Source organism: Pholis gunnellus (genome assembly GCF_910591455.1).
Source record: "Pholis gunnellus genome assembly, chromosome: 3".
In the NCBI taxonomy this organism is placed as follows: domain Eukaryota; kingdom Metazoa; phylum Chordata; class Actinopteri; order Perciformes; family Pholidae; genus Pholis; species Pholis gunnellus.
The window spans coordinates 11,954,150-11,972,717 of record NC_136529.1 but is presented as its reverse complement, the minus strand read 5'-3'; the positions used below and the strand labels follow the sequence as shown (position 1 = coordinate 11,972,717).

The 18,568-nt window shown below is 41.4% G+C and overlaps 1 protein-coding gene across 1 annotated transcript; it reads left to right on the top strand.

The window, feature by feature from the left end:
- Positions 1-11,421: 11,421 nt before the first annotated feature.
- Positions 11,422-18,309, top strand: park7 (parkinson protein 7). The gene is made up of 6 exons (XM_079186173.1): positions 11,422-11,589; positions 12,064-12,165; positions 12,587-12,646; positions 15,580-15,649; positions 17,068-17,154; positions 17,796-18,309. Exons 1-6 carry the CDS (start codon positions 11,500-11,502, stop codon positions 17,954-17,956), a joined length of 570 nt encoding a protein of 189 aa, XP_079042299.1. The 5' UTR covers positions 11,422-11,499; the 3' UTR covers positions 17,957-18,309.
- Positions 18,310-18,568: the final 259 nt, after the last annotated feature.

Sequence of the window (18,568 nt, the reverse complement as noted above, 5' to 3'; positions counted from 1 at the left end):
GCATCTTGGTAAATTGCACCAAACAATTTTCAAGATCAATTCCAGCGTCAAAAACAATGCACACAAATCCCAATCTTCAACCCATATTGTGTTGGAGAGGGCCCCTGTGTTTGCATGAAGGTAATTACAGTGGGATTTGATGTTGTGGTGTGCCCAGAATTCTCCAGCTTTAGATCAGGCTCAGGGTGCTCCACCCCATTAATACTCCATATGGGGAACCCAGCTGTGATCAGAATTGGAAGAGCGGGAGGGGAAATCGATTTCATTTGCAGGATTATTGATGTAACCGAGATGGCGTTTGTATGAAACATAAAGTCTCATTTCAGAGGTTATGGATAAAACTGGATTGAGGGGCTGGCTGTTTGTTTTATTCAATGAAACATTACAGAAACAGAGAAGTCAATATACACACTGCTGTACAAACCTCACCCGCATTGCACCACATTAAAGCTTTGGAGCGAGTTATTCGCATCCTTGTGGCTATACTGACACAAACTACTGCATACAACATACAGAGCATGTGATAACGTGTGGAGAACATATGCATTAAAGGCAGATAAATCATTGTAAAGAATTGTACTTTAATACATGTTAATGTGGAGGAATAAAAAAGTGATTTACTGCACTGCAGGAAGTAAAAAAAATGGCGGAGGGGGGGGGGGCGGGGGCTTCAAAGCAACACATAATGTTGGCAGTGAGAACTGACCTGGCATTCAGCCTTTTTCACCCTTTGCCAAACTTCCCCGTCCACCTGTTCCCTACATTTTTAAGGAGGCTTTATAAGTCAGGCTGATGTGCTGGCGAGGTGCTCACCCATACATTAAAACCAGTATCAGACTTTCCCAGGGTTCGGAAAGCCTAACAGCTGTATCTTTCAAGTGAATCCATCCCTCTCTCCTACTATTCCTCCTTCTTTCTTTTCTTCCTCTGTGCCCAGTGCGAGACCACTGTAGTTCCCACAAGTATAACAGCAGCAGTTGGAGTGATGGCAAGCCAGATGGGAAACATTTTTTCAGGGTTCACAGCATTCTTCTGATGACAACAGCAGGGTCAAGACAAGGTAAAGTCTTCTGTCAAATATTTGCTCATACCTTCGATTGCACTTTAAAGGCAGACAGAGAAATCCTGTGCCGCACAAAGATGGTTACCGCATATAAAACTGCTGTCTGTAAAGTTCACATAAAGTTCTTCCATCAAAGAGATTTTTAACAACTGGTCCTGGCCATGAAATTATGGGATGGAGGTGTTCGCGGGCAGTCTTCTTCCCCGACTTACTGTCCTTGTTCAGAGCAGATGTTCAGAGTGTTCTGGTGTCAGTGATGGGCAGTGTAAAAACAGGCTTACACATGTCACCATATCGTTACAACTAGAGGAGGAAGTACGTCATCTGGCCAGCTGGCTCTAATATGTGCTGCAGCATTGTGTGGAAAAAAATAGAAAGCAAATACTGCAGGGTGGAGCCAAAACTCCAATCTGGCTGAGTTGCCCACCGCATTCTTTGTTTTTGGAGCGCAGACACACCATACAATCTCTAGCAGAGTTTCACAAGTTCTCAAAAAGTAAGCCATTCATTTGACACTGCATACACACACAAGGACACACATCGTCTCAATGTCAATCCACCCTGTGCAGTTTTGTTTTCAGTGACAATAATTATGGGTTTCAAAAGTCGAGAAATGGGCTTGTTGCAGATGATAAAGGAAATTGCAGAATTCCATCATGGAGCATTTGTATTTTGACAGGGAGAAAGCTGAGCCAAGTGAAAAAAGAGAACATGCCATTTTTGAGCGCCGTGTCTGTGAGGCGCTGGTGTTTTGATATGTGCCTGTGCAGAGTGAGAAGGGAAAGTGGGCCCCTGTCTGGGAGAAAGGGCTGAAGCTCTGTTATGGAGCTTAGGTCTCCATCTATCCTAATAAAAAACACTTAAGCCAAACAACCCCCTCTTGCTCTCCCTGTGTCTGATCCTGGGAGCTACCTGCAGGCCCTCCACAGCGCACATTTAATAATGGTCTCCACCCCGAGAGATGGGCAGTCCATATGACTCTAGGCTGGAGGCAGCAGCACAGTATTCTGGGAAGGCTCTGAGGCTTGTCGTACCGGCGTGAAACGCGTGGTTCGAGACTCAACAGTGTCTGTTTCACAAATCTAACTCCGCTGTACTGTTTTCAATATTGATATTTTTGACATTTTTCCAAACTACTGAAATTGAACAACACTTGAACTGACACGTTTGTGTTTATTTCTCCCTCCCTCGCTCTTTTTCACTCAGGCTTTTCTTTGAAGGTGTTCATGGAAGCAGTTTGAAGTGGTTTTCCTTTGCCACCGTAATCCCTGTTTCTGTTCCACACAGGCCCTGATGTGAATGAGCGGGAACATAATGAAAGACTTGTGCTTTCCAAGGTGTTAAACCAGAATAAAAAGTGGCATTTTTTATTTGTTTTGCCTCGTGTTTGATTCTTGGTAATGCATACAATCAACAGGGTAGAGGAGTTAAGTGCATTATAAATTACTGAGAGGGAGCCACCTCGCTCTTGGAGCTCATCCTGATGCTGCTGCTGCCACTTTGGGTTATGTGAGGAGTAAAGTACTTTAGCAGAGACCGTGGAGCTGCTCCACAGCACTCCTTTGCATATCAAATAAACAGCAGGGCATGATGGCGGTGCCAACCCAGACAGCTATGTTATATGTAAACGGTGAAGCATGTGCGGATGTCTGTGAAGGTGCCATAGAAGTCTATTGAATACCTCCTATGATACAGATCGTTGTGACATTGTGGCTGAGGTTGAGGTGGTTTGTGTGTGGAGTGTATAGAGTCCTGAGGAGATGTTTCAAATGGTGAGCTTTACCTTCGGGGTGACAAGATTCATTTGAAGCATCACAGGTGAATATGGTAATTAAAACTAACCCATTCACAGAGAATATAATTAGCTATTTTACACAAGAGAGGTTTCATATTAACACTAACACGGTTCCTGATCATTCACACTGCTTTCATGTTTTTGAAATACATTATGTTGATGAATACATATATTTTAATAGTACATGCTTTTCTTAAAAAAAAAAGAAAAGAAAGAAAGATCAGGATTGTCATGCTGCGGTACCATGTTTATGGTGCCCTTTTCTGTGTCCTCAATCCGTAGGGAAAAGATCCATGACTCTTATTTTCATAACAAAGCGTTCCAGAGTCCAGCAAACAAACTGTTGTATGGATGTACTATTGATTTCACATTCACACGTCCAGACTTAAAGGGACTATGGGATTGCCCATGAATCCCAAATCTGTGTGCTACTCACAGTCTGTCAAGTTGACATCCACTCTCTTCTGTAAACTGGCAAGATTATTCAGTCAACAGGATCTCTCTCCCTTTCATCCTGCGAACTACAGGCCAATCCGGCCGCTGACAGCCAAGTGATAGCATACAGATGGAAATGAGGGAAAGCGGGGGAATGGTGCTGTTTGTCAAACACTGGAGAAAGCTTCTGGGTTCAGGGAGTAGGCTGCTGCGCCAAACTGGGTCCTCCGACTCTGATTTCACTTACTGTGAGGTTTCAGGACCCAAAATCTAACACATTTATCACACATGTTGTATGTAGACTGAACTTATAACTCACTGTGATCTGATTACCACAAGATATGTTGTAGAGCCATCAAAGTGACAGAGGAAATCCCACTCTTTACCAGAAGCTTGTTGCAAGACACTTCAATTGCTACCATTTAATAGATACAGATGTGTGGCACTTTATTATAAGCTACAATAAAGCCCAATGTGGCAGTGGTTTTTGGCCTAAAGGGCCTGCTGATGGATGCACAGGAATTTATTATCTCCTTCTATTAGGAACAACCTGTTCTGAGCCGAAGAAGAGGAACACAAGTACGGTGAGAACTCACAGTCTGCTGAAGGGATGTCATTCGTGTCAGATATTTGGGGAAGTAAACTACATACGGCTGCTATATTGATAGCAATCATATAACAACTAAACTGATCTCAAAAACGGATATGAGCAATATGTGCTGTGAAATGTATTTCCTTCTCCTTGGGCTAAAGATAACATGCATTCTTCCCTGTAGTCCACCAAGCTGTACAAAGAATGCATTCTGCCCTTTCAATCATAACGTTGGTCACTGCTAGGAGATGGTCATTGTGTTCTCTGTGACACAATTCACAGTCTCTGGGATAAAAGCAATTTGAGCTCCTTTCAAGATAATGCAAATAAATATCAGCGCTGATTTACCTTTTCTTTTTTTTCTCATGACTTTCCTCTCTTCGCTCCCTTATCAGCACACAGAGCATTTCTCTCTTTCTTGAGGGTCGAATGAAAGGTCTCCCTTTTCTTGAGAATCAAGGCAGAGGAGAAGCCTGGTCCAGGACTGATTCATGTCGCACACACTGCTGGGATGTTATGCATGGATAATTGATTGTCGAAGCAGCATGGCCACTGTTGGATCTTGATGGTGCTGCCGAAATGTCACCTTACTGATGTTACAGCGGCGCCGATATTAAAAAGGCTGGTCTCAAAGGCTTCCATCCGAGCACACTTCTCTCCCACTGCGTCTGGGAGAGACAGCACTGTTTGTCAGGCTTCTATTTCAGAGAGACAGATCTTGCATTTGCAACCTTATCTATACAGGACAGTACACCCACTTCCAGAAGTGTATTGAACATTTCCAATCATTGGGATATATCACTCTGCTTTTAAAGTGGAAATCAAAAGTGTGGGAATAGAGCGCGGGAGAAAAAAGACTTAATTGAGATTGCATAGGATTTCTTTATAGGCAGTTTGTCTCCCCCATAACCCCGAAAATTACACTCCAAGCTGCAAATACCCCATTCGACAACAATAAAGAAGCCATCATTTTCATGGGAATGTTTTCATACCGATTTTGAAGAAGTTTTAAAGGAAAATTGTTTGGAAACGTCTCACACATTAAGTCAGATAATGCAGTATGCATTTATATAAAAAAGTAGGAGATTAAGTGAGTAGAATCCGGTTAATTTCAGAGTTGGGATAGTGTACGGAAAGCTGAGCAGGGACTGGTAAACTGTGTTAATCTATAAAGGCTTATGCAGGTAAAAATAGACTACACCTGCATGCCTTTTTACCTCCATAATATGTTGCAGAGGGAGACTATTGAGCATCCATTTCCATTACCAAGGAATGGAAAAAGGATATTTTACCATCAGTTTTCCGAGTGGCTCTGGTACATTGTTCAAAGAATGAAATGTATTGCTGCCATCAATTCGTAAGCCTGAACGGGAAAAAACCTGAACAGAATCAGAATTCTTTGCTGAATTTGTTGCACCATGAATTGTACTGAGTTGCAAACATATGAAGTAATACCACATAGAAATACAACTCCTCTGATCAAGGTAAGTAGTTAAAGGCACAACGAGTAGGACTTTCCTAAAAAACAATTTATCAGTGGTGTAGTTCTCGTGGCTGGTCTCGGAATCAAACACATATTTACTCTGCCTCGTCTTGGACTCAGACAAAGAAGACTCTGGATTTCATTTCAAGACCACAACTGTGGGGATATCACCTAATTGTGCATTGTCTGATTTATTGTTAACATCTTTACTGTGATTGCTCATAAAAAAAAAGAAAATTCACATAAAATTCACCTCTGCAATGCCTTTTATCAAGACATATCATGGTACACTTATACACACACAAACACACATACGGCAATAAAAGAGGTGAATCTTCAATTGTTTTCTGTGGGTGGTTTTAAGGAAATGTAGATCTCTCAGATCAACTTTAGAAGTACCTCAGTGGTTTGTATGTTACCGATTGTATTGTACACGGGTCATGCAGTGTGGGACTCTCAACCCCTCTGACTGGTTTAGGTGGTCTTGACTACATCACAGTACTGTGCAGACTTATACAAAAATAATCCTCTCAATCATTTATCACCCACTAGAAGTGTGTTGTAGTGTTTATATCTGCATACCCTGCCCTTTGCCTGTAATTCTTTATTTTGCTGTGTGGGGCACATTTCATCATCATCATTCGTCATCCTCTGTAGAAACGTACTGACCAGGTGTCAGAGCGCAAGCTTGTTTCCAAGAGGAAGCTATGGAAATGGCAGACACTGCGTCGGGGGAATAAAAACGCATATATATCAAGGTGAAACTCCAAGTGGACAAAGCTTGATGCAAACCAGAAACAGAATGAATCCGGGGTTGGATTTCACATGCTGGCATAGACAATAACCCTCATTGAGACGGGGAGGAGGCTCCACCAATAAATCCTACTCATTGTGCCTTTTAGTGTATTTATTTTCTAAATAAATAATGCAAACGATGTTGTTGTAAGTGGCTGAGCAATGGTATTTTTTTTTTTTTTTATGCACTTTTTTCTAAATTTAGTTTGGAAATAATATAACAATATTTGTTTTGAGTATTGGATTTCTATTGTGCATCTACAGTTAGAGGGATAACCCTTTCCATTTTGTGCCTCTCTGACATACTGAAACCATTCAGAACGCAGGGCTTCCCCCATAATCAAGTGTGAATGAACATGTAAACTTAGCCAAGTATTAACAGAACTTGGCCTGTCTTCTGCACGCAGCAGTTCATGCTGCTGTGTGAATCCTGGTTGGCGTGACAGAGGTAAAAGGCAAACAGCTTGAAGAGTGAAGAGGACCCAAAACAGACAGGCGGGAACAGACCATACTGTTTGTCAGAGGGCTGCAGCTGAAAGGGGAGAAAGGAGCATTAATAGCCACCATATGTCTGCATATTCGGGGGTCTCCATAGTAAATTTCATTACCTAACGCACAAAGTGGACCATCTAAAAGACGTGTGTAACGTGGCCTGAGACAGCTACCGTGTGAAAAGCGGGCCGTAATGTGTGAGAGCCACGGCCTGATCTGTCACGCTGGGGTTTTTAAGGAAAAATGGGGGTAGCAGCTGTTTGGTTCACCTGTCCTGTCTTGTACACGGCTCTCCATCAAACCAGAGGCTACTGTCCTCACAGGCCTGCAACCACAGACATGTTCCTCCATAGTAATCTCAGATGTAACACTCCTATCTAATGTGACGACATTTACAACACCACGGCGCCTCTGTTCATCAGACTTGTACAATTATATGGTGTTCAATTTATATAAGCACACTGGTTGTAGTGGGAGAGATATCCATAAACATACTGCAAGGTCTTTAACCTACCCGTGCTCTATAATAAACCATGTTTTTCCCCACTGGATGGTGAGTGGGATAAACCAACACAGAAAGACACAGGTTCCTGTGTCGGCTAAACTAAATCATCATGTGTTTATTGATGCTAATTTGTAAGTGCCTACTAGTCAAAGAGTTGGAACTTTTTTGTCTAAGTTCACTGTGGGAAAGTCTTTAGCGAAAAATATGCACAGCCCGAGTATGTGATTGAATTAAATTTAACTGTTTGCACATATGTTCCCTTGTTTAAGGGGGAAAGTTACTACAGCACTGCTTAAGCTGTGGATTATCTGTCTGCGTCCTCTGCCTCTTTAGCATCAACATAAATTCACCCACTCAGAGTCTATCACACATCCACAGAGCTCCCTGAGAGAGAGCGGACCTTAGGGAAGCCCAAGCAGGGGGGGACCTCGACAGAGCCGAGTGGAGCTGAGCAGGGTTGCGGTTGAGCCCATGGGCATGGCCCTCTCACTCTCTGGCAACCACTTTGTTAGGCACACAACACTAATCCTCCTTGTGTCTTTATTGCCCTCTGTGTAGAGGAGCAGGCCGGGGCCGGGGCTGGGGCTGGGGGGGGGGGAAGCACCGCTGCAGGGCGAGTATCATCAGCATTCCTGTTTGAAGATAGGCCACGCTGTACAGCATTAAGGCTTCTAATAGAGGCAAGCTGAGAGAAAAACAGACTGATACTCACTGAGACAGAGAGGGAGAATAAAGAAAAAGGAGAGTCTCTTTTGCCCCCCTCGTAACGCACGGATTGGGGCATAATTTGAAGAAAGGCAGATTATTTAAACTAGAAATGACTGTGAGGCAGTTGTGGTTCATGTTGTCAAACATACCTAATAATCTGAACAACACATTAATGTGTTGCCTTAATTTGTAATACTGCCTCTGTAGCTGAAAACTATTTTTCATGCGTTGAATTTATGGGAATTTCATGTTGAATAATTCCAAAGCATTTAAAACAAAATTGTGAAATGGATGTTGAGACATACAACCAAACACATCTTTGTTCAGTTTATCTGTTTGTCAGTTGGTAAAATATACTGAACATCTGAAAACTTTTGATGATTTGACATAGAGGAGAACGAATTGTCTTTGTTGTACCTTTACAAAGTCAACTTTTCTTTTGTATTATTTTCTTTATGTAATTTGCAGAGATTATTGTTGAAAACATTCTCACACGCTTGGCCTTGCTTTTTGAACTAGTCTACTCAACTGGCGCCATCTTGTGTCTGTATGGGGCTGCTGACTGTCGACACAGGTGCAATCAATTCAATGTCACCTTTCCCCCCCAGATCTCCTCACTGTCCCCCAGCTGTCACCTGAGCACTTGGCAGCATAAGGTAATAGCATCAAGATGCAATCAAGATTATATGCTTGTCACTCATTCCATGCGCTCAGTGGCTTACAATGTGTGAAACAGACACAAGATAAAGCCTGTGTGCACAGATGGGAAGATAAAATGCTTCTAAATATTCATCAGTTTTCTCACTGCAGCAATGTAAGCCCTTAATGCTGCCATTAGATCACTGGGAAAGAGTCAGAGTCAGCGAAGAGTTGGACCACAATGAGTTGAAATGTAGCAATGCAAAGAATAAATGAAGAAAAACATCGGAAAATTTCAATCTATCCCCATAGAAGCAAATATTCTCGAACCACTTTTGAATTTTGTGGCACTCTTCCTTACTGAGGATCTGAAACAGGTTTGTGCAGCTGTATCTCAACTAAACAGAGCCTCTGCTTGTAAGCTACATCCATATTAGCAGTTTATTTTCATGTTTACACCGTTTCATATTCTTTTGCAATAGTAACAGGATTACTTTGTGACAAATGGTAATTTGTGGAATTCCCTCATTTCAGTTTGAGGATTTTCTTTTTCCTCTGTCCCCGTCTTATAAAAAAAGATGTTTCTGTATTCTCGACTCCCCGGAGGTTTGATTCCAGAAGCCCTTCAGGTTTTCGAGGAGACCTCTGCGAAGGGCCAGATAAAGCAGAGCAAGGCCTGGTGGAGCAGGCATGAGGGAGCAAGAGAGAAATAATAATGCGCAAAGGAATCCACTGATGTGCACCCTTTTACTCAACAGGCCAATCTCAAATATCCCGAGAAGAACATACAAACTGTTCTGTACCGCATGCACCATATACAGTTAATCACCATTTTCTACCATGCCACACTATTGGCCCATAACATTTTGTATATTTGGTCCATATACAAACTATATGCCATTTTCCAAAGCCTGTTGCAGTGTTTTAGCCTTTTTAAAGGATATATTTAGCATTGTATTATATTTAAAAGACCAAAACCAAATGTTGTTTCCTACTGAACTTTTGTCATGGAATAATACGTGCTATACTCATTCGTGACAACAGGGCGGTGTATGTGGGACTGACTGATTGTAATAAATAAATCCAGTGCAACAGTGTGGCTCAAATAAGTGTTTTTAAAAGTTTTTAGATAACTGTAGTCTTCTGGCACAAAGGAATAAGCTCAGCTTTGGCTACAGAGACAATACTTGTCAGATCCATTTATTGATAGTTTTGGGCTTTTTAATAGGCTTTTTTTCGTCAATGATGAAAATACAGGAAATCGCCAGACTTATTCTTTAATGTGTTTTCATTATTTTCCAGGGATTGCTTTCTTTTAAGAGTTGCACCTGCTTGAGATGAGAAGTTGAAGCCCTGTGCAAATAGTTATAATTCGTCAGTTGTTGGTCAGACCCTTTGTTTTCAGTATTTTATACATTACTTGTCCCCCTGACTATCTGTCACTTTGAAATATTTCCTCAGGGTAATCCTGCACGTTATGACTACATACTGAAAGGAATTAGTAAATATACATAAGTGAATTCATGTATGGAAATTAGCTCGAGTGTCACCGCGGGTCTGGTTCAGTTGATCCCCAGCTGCATATGTTGGTAATCACCGCTGCCTCTTGGATTCACTCACAGGCACGCAATAAACAACCTGCTGCCAGCACCCCCTACGCTTTTGTCTAATCTGCCGTTTCACTGGGCTCTAGTTTGTCGCACAAATATGAAAGTGGATCTCAGCAGCAGAATGCACAGAGGCACATTAACGAGGATGGGTGCCTGCACGCCAAATCCCCAGACATTAAGTCTAGGATTTACACTGGAATATGATTCCCTCACTGTCTTAAGAGTTTAACGCAGAAGTTCTCAGACAGATCTTGAAGAACTTGAAGAACTTGGTGAACCCGGTGTCCTGCTGCCTGGTGTTTTCAAAACCACATTAATTATGCTCCTGAATTAGCTCTCTGCATAGCAATTTACAGCTGATCATGAACCTGTGATTAACTGGCATTAACTGATACGTGGATTCATGTTTTTGAAAATAGCATTTGTGTAATTGTCTCCGAGTTTCACTTCCCTTCAATTCAAGACAATGAAGGTAACTGTTTAATGTAAACTTCATTCTCAAGCCTCCCTTGACGACCCCTCGGGAATCTTTGGTTAATGCCTCCACCTACTGGCAGAAAGTATGTAGTGTCTGTTGTTCAAGGCCATTTTACGCTCCTTGCTGTATGTGGCTGCCTGTAGCTAAACTATCACTGACAAGGAATGTTTTGTTTCTAGTGGTGTACCATACAGTAATTATACATGCATCATCTTATGAGGGTAGTTTTTATGGAAACAAAAGCTGGATCGCCTTCAGAATGCAATAGTGGTGTTTCTTATACGTGCACAAATGAAACTGAATAATCATTTTAATGCTCATGTCCCCTGCTTACGGTTTATTAAAACAAACACTGAAATCGACCAGACGTGTTTTCACGAGAAATAATATTATCATTCTTATTCTTATCAATGACTTATGTTTAAATCATTAATCTCTAGTGTGAGTCCAGTATTTGTGACCATGCTTAATCTGATGGCCAAACATTTGTCCTCAAACTTTTTACACACGTACAATATGGTACGATCAATAACAAAACCTAAAGCTGCTGGAGTCTGGTTGAGCTTCCAAAACAACCCCTGCAGAGGACACAAGCATCTTACATTCCTTATGTTTTTGCAGGTTTTGCAGTTATTCATATTAATTCCACAGTTCAAATCCCTTTGGTTCATACTTTAGTTAAAGCCGTGAAACTAATTCCTTTGGTACGGTGTCATGCTTGACATGTGTGTTTTATCGGTGTAGGGGTTCATGGAACGCTGTCTTTGAAAGGGGGATAGAAGGACGCAGCCTGGCAACCCTCCTCCTGTCAAAACCTCATTGCAGAGCGTGCCAGTCGCTGCTGGAAGTTGCACACTGTAGTTAGCGTCTTTGCATTTGCCAGTAGCATAACTACAAGCTAACCATGGCAGGCAAGAGGGCGTTAGTGATCCTGTCTAAAGGTGCAGAGGAGATGGAAACGGTCATCCCTGTGGACATCATGCGTAGAGCCGGGGTTTGTGACTTGTTGTATGCTAGCAGTCACTTAGCTAGCCAGCTAGCTAATAATGCTATTGATCAGCATACGTAGTTTAGCCAGCTTGCATGAGTTGTATATTGACGTTAGCCACCCCCTGTAGTCAGTCCACAGCACCACAGCCTCATTTAGACATGCAGTCACTGTGATAATGATTGCAATCATTTGTAAAACACAACGTTAAACAACTAAGGGAAGCAATGTCGTTATTAACATTAACGTTACTTGACCGGTCACAGTTTTGATGTTGGAATTGTAATACTATACTGATGTATCTGGGTGACTGTTGACGCACTCATAACCTTTAAAGCGAGTGCAGAAAGAGGCCAAGTTAAATGTCAAAAGTCCAACGTCATTCTCCCCCATTTGATGGCCTTCAAAATAAAAGTCTCCATCAGCCATGTCATGCCTTTATGCTAATGTACTTGTTATATGACCTACCCACACCTGTAGATTGCAGTGACGGTTGCAGGGCTGACGGGCAAAGAGCCAGTCCAGTGCAGCAGAAACGTCATCATTTGTCCTGATGCGAGCCTGGAAGAGGCCAGCACACAGGTGGGCTCAGCATCCATCTACAATTCTCTCATTAAACCTTAAAACAGTAGCTATATTTTGTAATGTATGGATTTTCAGCTTAATCCGCTCCATTAATCAAACCATGTTGAATAGAACTTTGTGAACTTTTGCGTATTCCTCGAACAGTATTTTGCACATTCCTGCACAAAGCAATTCAGCTATATTTTTTTAAAACATATATATTGCACAATATCTTTTACTTTGTTGCAGTACTTGTTTTTATCTTTTCGTTTATTGTTGTTATGCGCTAAACACCAAGACTCATTTATTATATGTGAAAACTTTCTAGGCAATAAACCTGTTTCTAATCGTGAAATTCTCCAATGATTTTGTTTCTGAATAGTTACCTACAATATCAAAATGTGCCGTTTCTCTTTATCAATCATGGTTTGTCTCCCAGGGCCCGTACGATGTGGTGCTTCTGCCAGGAGGAATGCCAGGGGCCCAGAATCTAGCAGAGGTGAGGTACACATCACCTGCCTGTAAATGGCTTTTTATGGTCTTTGTAAGTTATAGTACCAATCACAGATAGGTTTGTTTTTTCAAGAGCCCGGGTTAACCCTGCTTGGGAGCAGGACAGTAGAGTAGCCCAGTGGTTCTTAAACTGTATCTGTCATTCTATCCCCTGTTGGAAGAACAACAATTGTCATGCCATTGTCAATCCCATATGAAACAAATATATATTCTTACAATTAATAATATTGTGAAAATTAGTAGCAAAGCAAGCCAAGTTGAATAACAATATCAGGAACATAAATTGCCTAAATTAGGTGGAAAACTTGGTTTCAAATATTCCTCTATAAAACTATAATCTATAATAGTTGTGACTAAATAAAAAGCAGTTAAAGTTTTGGGGGGAAAAAACATCCTTAATTTGTTAAGAGTTTTAAGGCCTGGTCACACATGCGCAAAATGAATATTCGCCCACCGGTTACTTCAATGGTGGGTGAGCAAAGGGGTGAAAAAAACATTTGCTTCTGTTGGCAAAGCAAATTAGCATGTTAGCATTCACGTGGGGTTCAACTTTGGTGAACTTTAAGGATGAATCTCATCTCGGCATGCGATGGTTAATGGCCTGCATTTGCGCATGTGTGACCGTGCCTTTTAAAGGTGCTATTGATAACAATGATAACGTTCAGCCACTAGATGTCGCACTCTCCCTCCCCGGCGTTCACTTCACAACATGCGGTTGCCAGATCTGTCGAAGATGTGTTTAGGAGTGTGAATCTCACAGCTGTGTTTTGTTTCTGGGGTTCGACGGGATTGGCATCCATTCAGGAAGTAAACAGAGACTTCAACAGAGCACGTGACAAGTTTGGTACACAACCTGCATCATTTTATGGTCAAATGGAGTGAAAGCCAGACAGACAGCAATAACCCACCGACTGTGATCAGATTCTTGATTCCAATTTGGCTAAATCCTGATTGGTACAAGTGACATCACATGTCTTCCAACTGAGCCCCGCCCACTTCAAACTAGTGAAAGGAGCACAGAGAAAAAACAGGAATGCAGAAATCTTTATGTAAAAAAAAAACTGTTCCAAAATTAAGAAATGGGAAACTTTGTATTCATGTATTCATCATAGTAAGAAGCTGATTGAGCAAATGTTCTTTGAGGGCCTTTAACTTTGACTTACTAACACAAAGCACACTTATTTATTCCTACCTCACTCAAGTAAAGATGTGTTTTACGTTTCCCTCTGGTTAATTGCACCTGTCCAGCACAGACAACAATAATATTACGCTTTATTTATACAGCACCTTTCATAACATCAAATGCATTTTAAAGTGCTTCACAAAAGAAAGTAATTAACACAGGTATTTAGAAACAGGGTCACAAGGAGAGAAAACAATAAATACAGATTAAAATAAGAATAACACTAGTAATAAAACAAGTTCATAATGGTAAAACATTTTTAAGATATAAAAACAAGTGTGAGAAATGCAAAATAAGTTAAGTTAAGTTGCTTGTCTCATTTGTGATGAGAGCTTGTTCCTGAGAGACCAACACAATTGTCAAGGTGGTTTAGAAGTATCTCGTGACTGTATCAAATACAACGCTGAGATCAAGAAGTTCAAGAATGGAGACATTTGTATTATCTGGACTCTAAGATCATTTATTACTTTTACAAGCTCCGTCTCGGCACTGCGTCCCCTTCTGAAAGCGGACTGAAATGTCTCATCTAACAGTTTAAATACTGCTTTTCCCAATATTGTATAAAAAAAAACAGCAGGTTGAATGAACAGAAGAATCCAGAATATTGTTTTTGGAGTAGAGGCTTGACCAGAGCTGTTTAAAGTGCATCTGCAAAGTTTCCGGTCTCTAGAAAGCAATCAACAATATCTGATACGTCACAAGTAAAACTGTCCAAGAAAAGAAAATAGTGGAAATTGCATACAAGCATCCAGTGGAAGACCTCAACCGCATGATGATTATACGGAGTCCCCCCTTCACTAATTTGACCAGAATTCTAAATTTCCCTGAGAGACTCTAACGGTCAGATTTTCATTGATTATGGACAGAATGTGCAATACTATCTGACCGAACCCAAACTCCTCACATTTGGACTGTGAGGATATTTGGTCAAAGCTGGAAAGAATACAATAGGCGATCAATGGTTGAGAATTAAATTGTTGTTTTTCCCACTTTCATGGATAATCTTAGAGGAATATGCCTGCCTTTCACAGCGTAACACTTTGTTTCATATATGGATTTGAAAATAAATGATTTGTCTATCGTAAGTTTGCTTTTCCTCCTCAATCGCTCAGCTCTACGAAACTCCCTCTGGCTCATTTCTCCAATGCTTTTCCTTAATCTGTGATTTCTTTTTAGTTTATCTCAGATGCCACAATGCCAAGAGCTGCTCATACTTCAGAGTTTCAGTGATTCACTCTTTCACGAATCAATGTGGTTTCACCAGATGGAGGTTGACTCCTGTCTTTTAATGGGCCGATAGTCGTGTTCTAAAACACACAGCACTGAGTTGATAAGTATAAAGAATTGAGTTCATTTTAATGTATTGCTTTCCATCATCATTGGTTGTACATGCACCCTTTAAAAATATATTTTGGGGCTTCAGAATTATTCTCTCATTATCTCATGCTCACTCTTACGATGTTCTCAGGAAGTAAAACTGATACTATGAAAGTCAGTATTTTAATCAAGTGCATCTGACAAATGAGATCTGGAAAAGACGTGTTTAGTTGAGATGTTGTTACAGTTTTTTAATAAATCTGTCGTTTTATTGAAACAGTGATGGTTTAGTTTTGATGTGTTCACACACATTACCAGTGGTTTTCAATGATTATACAGTCAGCATACACACTGTGCAATCACATGGCCTGCAAGTGACGTCCTGACTGTGTGCATCTGCTTTGCATGCTCTCTTGCAGTCTGCTGCAGTGAAGAAGGTGCTAAAGGATCAAGATGCCAGAAAAGGCCTGATTGCAGCCATCTGTGCAGGTACAGTTTGTGTCATAATTACACAGTAGCATCATGTTGTTGCTTAGAACAAATGGATGTAAATTCCTCAACCTACACAGTGCAGTTACTTCAGATGCTTTCAGTAATAGAGCACTAAATGTACAAACCAGTTTGACATAAATTAATAAACAATGCACTATGCTATCATGACACCTGTGAATATTTTAGCTAGAAACAACACTAACTGTATGATACTGTGGTTTTAAATGTATCAAGCTAATATTGTGCCGGTAAATTGGATTAGTCCGTTTTTGTATGCTCTTGGCGGTGGATGTCTGGTATTTTAGTAACTGGATGTGCCCTTGAAAGAGTTTATCATATATCCTGACAACATTTTTGAAAAATATACAGTTAGCAGATGACATGCTTCATTAATATACGGTCATGTGTGACCCACTTTTTGGCATTTGGAATGAAAGAGTGAGGGTTTGATTAATGACTTGTCCCTGAGTGAACCAACAAGCACTGACATTTTTTTTTGACAGCCTCCATATGCGGAGAAAGGACATTGGAAGGGCATTTTGAATAGGGACGGGGACCAATGCGGCAAAGTGGATTGAAGGATGTCCTAGAAAATTGCTGAAACCCTCACAGGAATACACAGTTTAATGAACCTGCCAGGAACAGGCCCAGTTGCAAGACGTATTATTCTGCCCTATAATGCAAATTATTATCTTGATGTAAAAACCAGAACAATGAGTGTAAAAAAAAATCAGGATGAGCCTGTTATTGTCTATTTCTCTTTTTGAGCTAATATTTGTTACATGCAAGTCCACAAAACGTGGACACAAATAGAGAGTTGGTCATCATAACCCTTCTTTTCCACGTCTGCCTCGCTGTCTGCCTCTGGTTCTCAGAAGGTCTCTCTCTCCCAGACGGGTGTCCTCTGGGTGGGGACTTTCTGTAACCGGAGTAGCTCGGCTTTAACTGGCAGCCTTCTGTTCTGCCATGGGAAAGTGTAATCTTTAGACTGCATGGGAAGGCAGCCAAGCAGCATAATCAATAACTTTCTATTTATTAACAGTTTTTGGATGAGCTCACTGCAGTGGTAGGACGTTGCCAAAGTTAATGCAGCAGCAGTCAATGTCTTCAGCCTCTCCTTTTTTTTTCTTCTCTCTTTTCAATGTGCTGCAGAGTCTTTGGAGAGAGGGTGAAACTGTATATTGTATGAGTATTCTTAGAAACAACGGCACAGCTGACGACACCTTTTTAGAAATACTGTTGTGTACTAACTGCAGCTCCTACTGTTCAATGCAGCATTGTATTTTGATTTAGTGTCGAGCTTGAGGGAAGTGATTTTGAGGATGTAGTGTTTTACCCACGACTCTGCATAAACTGTCATGACATAAAGTGTCACCTTATCACAGGAAGCAGTTGAATGCTTTGCTCTTCTGCAGGTCCCACTGCTCTTCTGGCACATGGCATCGGGTATGGCAGCACCGTCACTACACATCCTGCTATGAAGGAGAAGATGATGGCTGGAGGTAAAAACAACAACAACAACACTTGCAAACACTAGAGACCATCTTTTGAAGGGATCACACCAGCCGCGACTGCAATGTCCCCTTCGCCCCCCTTGCTGGGACCACGCCAATCTACGATGTCAACCTTCATTTTCATCACAGCTACACTCCTTGTTGAAGTTTCGTGACTGCATATTGCACAGTTGCGACGCTATTGCGGTGCAATCTGACCATAGACAAACAGAAATATAAACACCTGGCAACTCAAACCTGCCTCTGTGATAATTACAACTACTAAGTCCAGGTTCGTCGTCGCGGCTGGTAAAAAGGGTGGAAGTATTGCTGAAAAGTAGTGACTAACATTTGCAAGCTTTAACCCAAAACATGAGGAATTGTAATTATTTCCAAAGGGCAGCAGGTGGTGCTGTATTAGCTGTTTCTCGCCTCTTGAAAGTCATGTCACTATGCAGTAGTGTAGAGAGCACACCACTCAGATGACAGCAGATGAACATACTAGAAGTGGGTCAGTTAAACTGGTGCTGGATGATCTATATGTAAGAACATATATTACAGTGTGATGTCTGACGTGTGGCTTGCTGTCTTTATCTTGAACCTCTCATGTTGTGATTATCCTTATGGTATTTTGCTCTCTTTTTTTTTAGACCACTATAAATATTCAGAGGCTCGAGTACAGAAGGATGGACATTACATCACCAGCCGTGGGCCAGGAACCAGCTTTGAGTTTGCCCTGACGATTGTGGAGGAACTTCTGGGGGCTGAGGTTGCAGCTCAAGTCAAGGCTCCTCTTGTTATGAAAGATTGACTGTAGCCGTGTTCACTGACATCCTGCGAGCAGCACTGCCCGCTGTAGACGTCTTGCACTACTGAGACATCTAATCCAACATAGCTGGCACTAAGAGTCAAAGTCACTAGTGACGAATCATTCTCCCTAGGGGACACAAGGATGTTTCTGTTCATGTTATTGTCTTCCTTTGTCTTTTTTGGTTGCCAATGAGAAACACCCATTTTGTTTAACTATAAAAATACAATGTGAACTCACAGGCTTTCCAAATTGGATTAAATTGATTTTGTTACATTGTAGTTTTTCCACAAATTGCTCATTACTGTGACAGCTTAAATTGTTTCCCTTGACATTAAAACATCAATTTGCTGACATTTGTCCTACTCTACGTTATTTTAATACTGAAGGTCACTGTGTACTTGTTTTCACACATCTGCAGTCGTTGTTGACACCTAAATATAGGCTGCACCATGTAATGTATTGTGAGCGCTGCCTAGGACGCGGGAAGAAGAATCCGAATAGATTGGCAGCTGGGTCTGGCCAATAAGAAGCCTCAGCCTGGCTGCAGTTGTATTCCAACTGACGAATGGCGGCTCGCGCGCAGGCAGCTGGGCGGGGCTATCCTGCAGCGCG

What these genes read in the sequence shown, in the direction of transcription:
- park7 (XM_079186173.1), top strand. Translation starts at nt 11,500, where the DNA reads ATGGCAGGCAAGAGGGCGTTAGTGATCCTGTCTAAAGGTGCAGAGGAG. An exon ending in GGGCCCAGAATCTAGCAGAG is followed by an intron (nt 12,647 to 15,579) that starts GTGAGGTACACA and finishes GCTCTCTTGCAG; the next exon opens with TCTGCTGCAGTGAAGAAGGT. An exon ending in GGAGAAGATGATGGCTGGAG is followed by an intron (nt 17,155 to 17,795) that starts GTAAAAACAACA and finishes CTTTTTTTTTAG; the next exon opens with ACCACTATAAATATTCAGAG.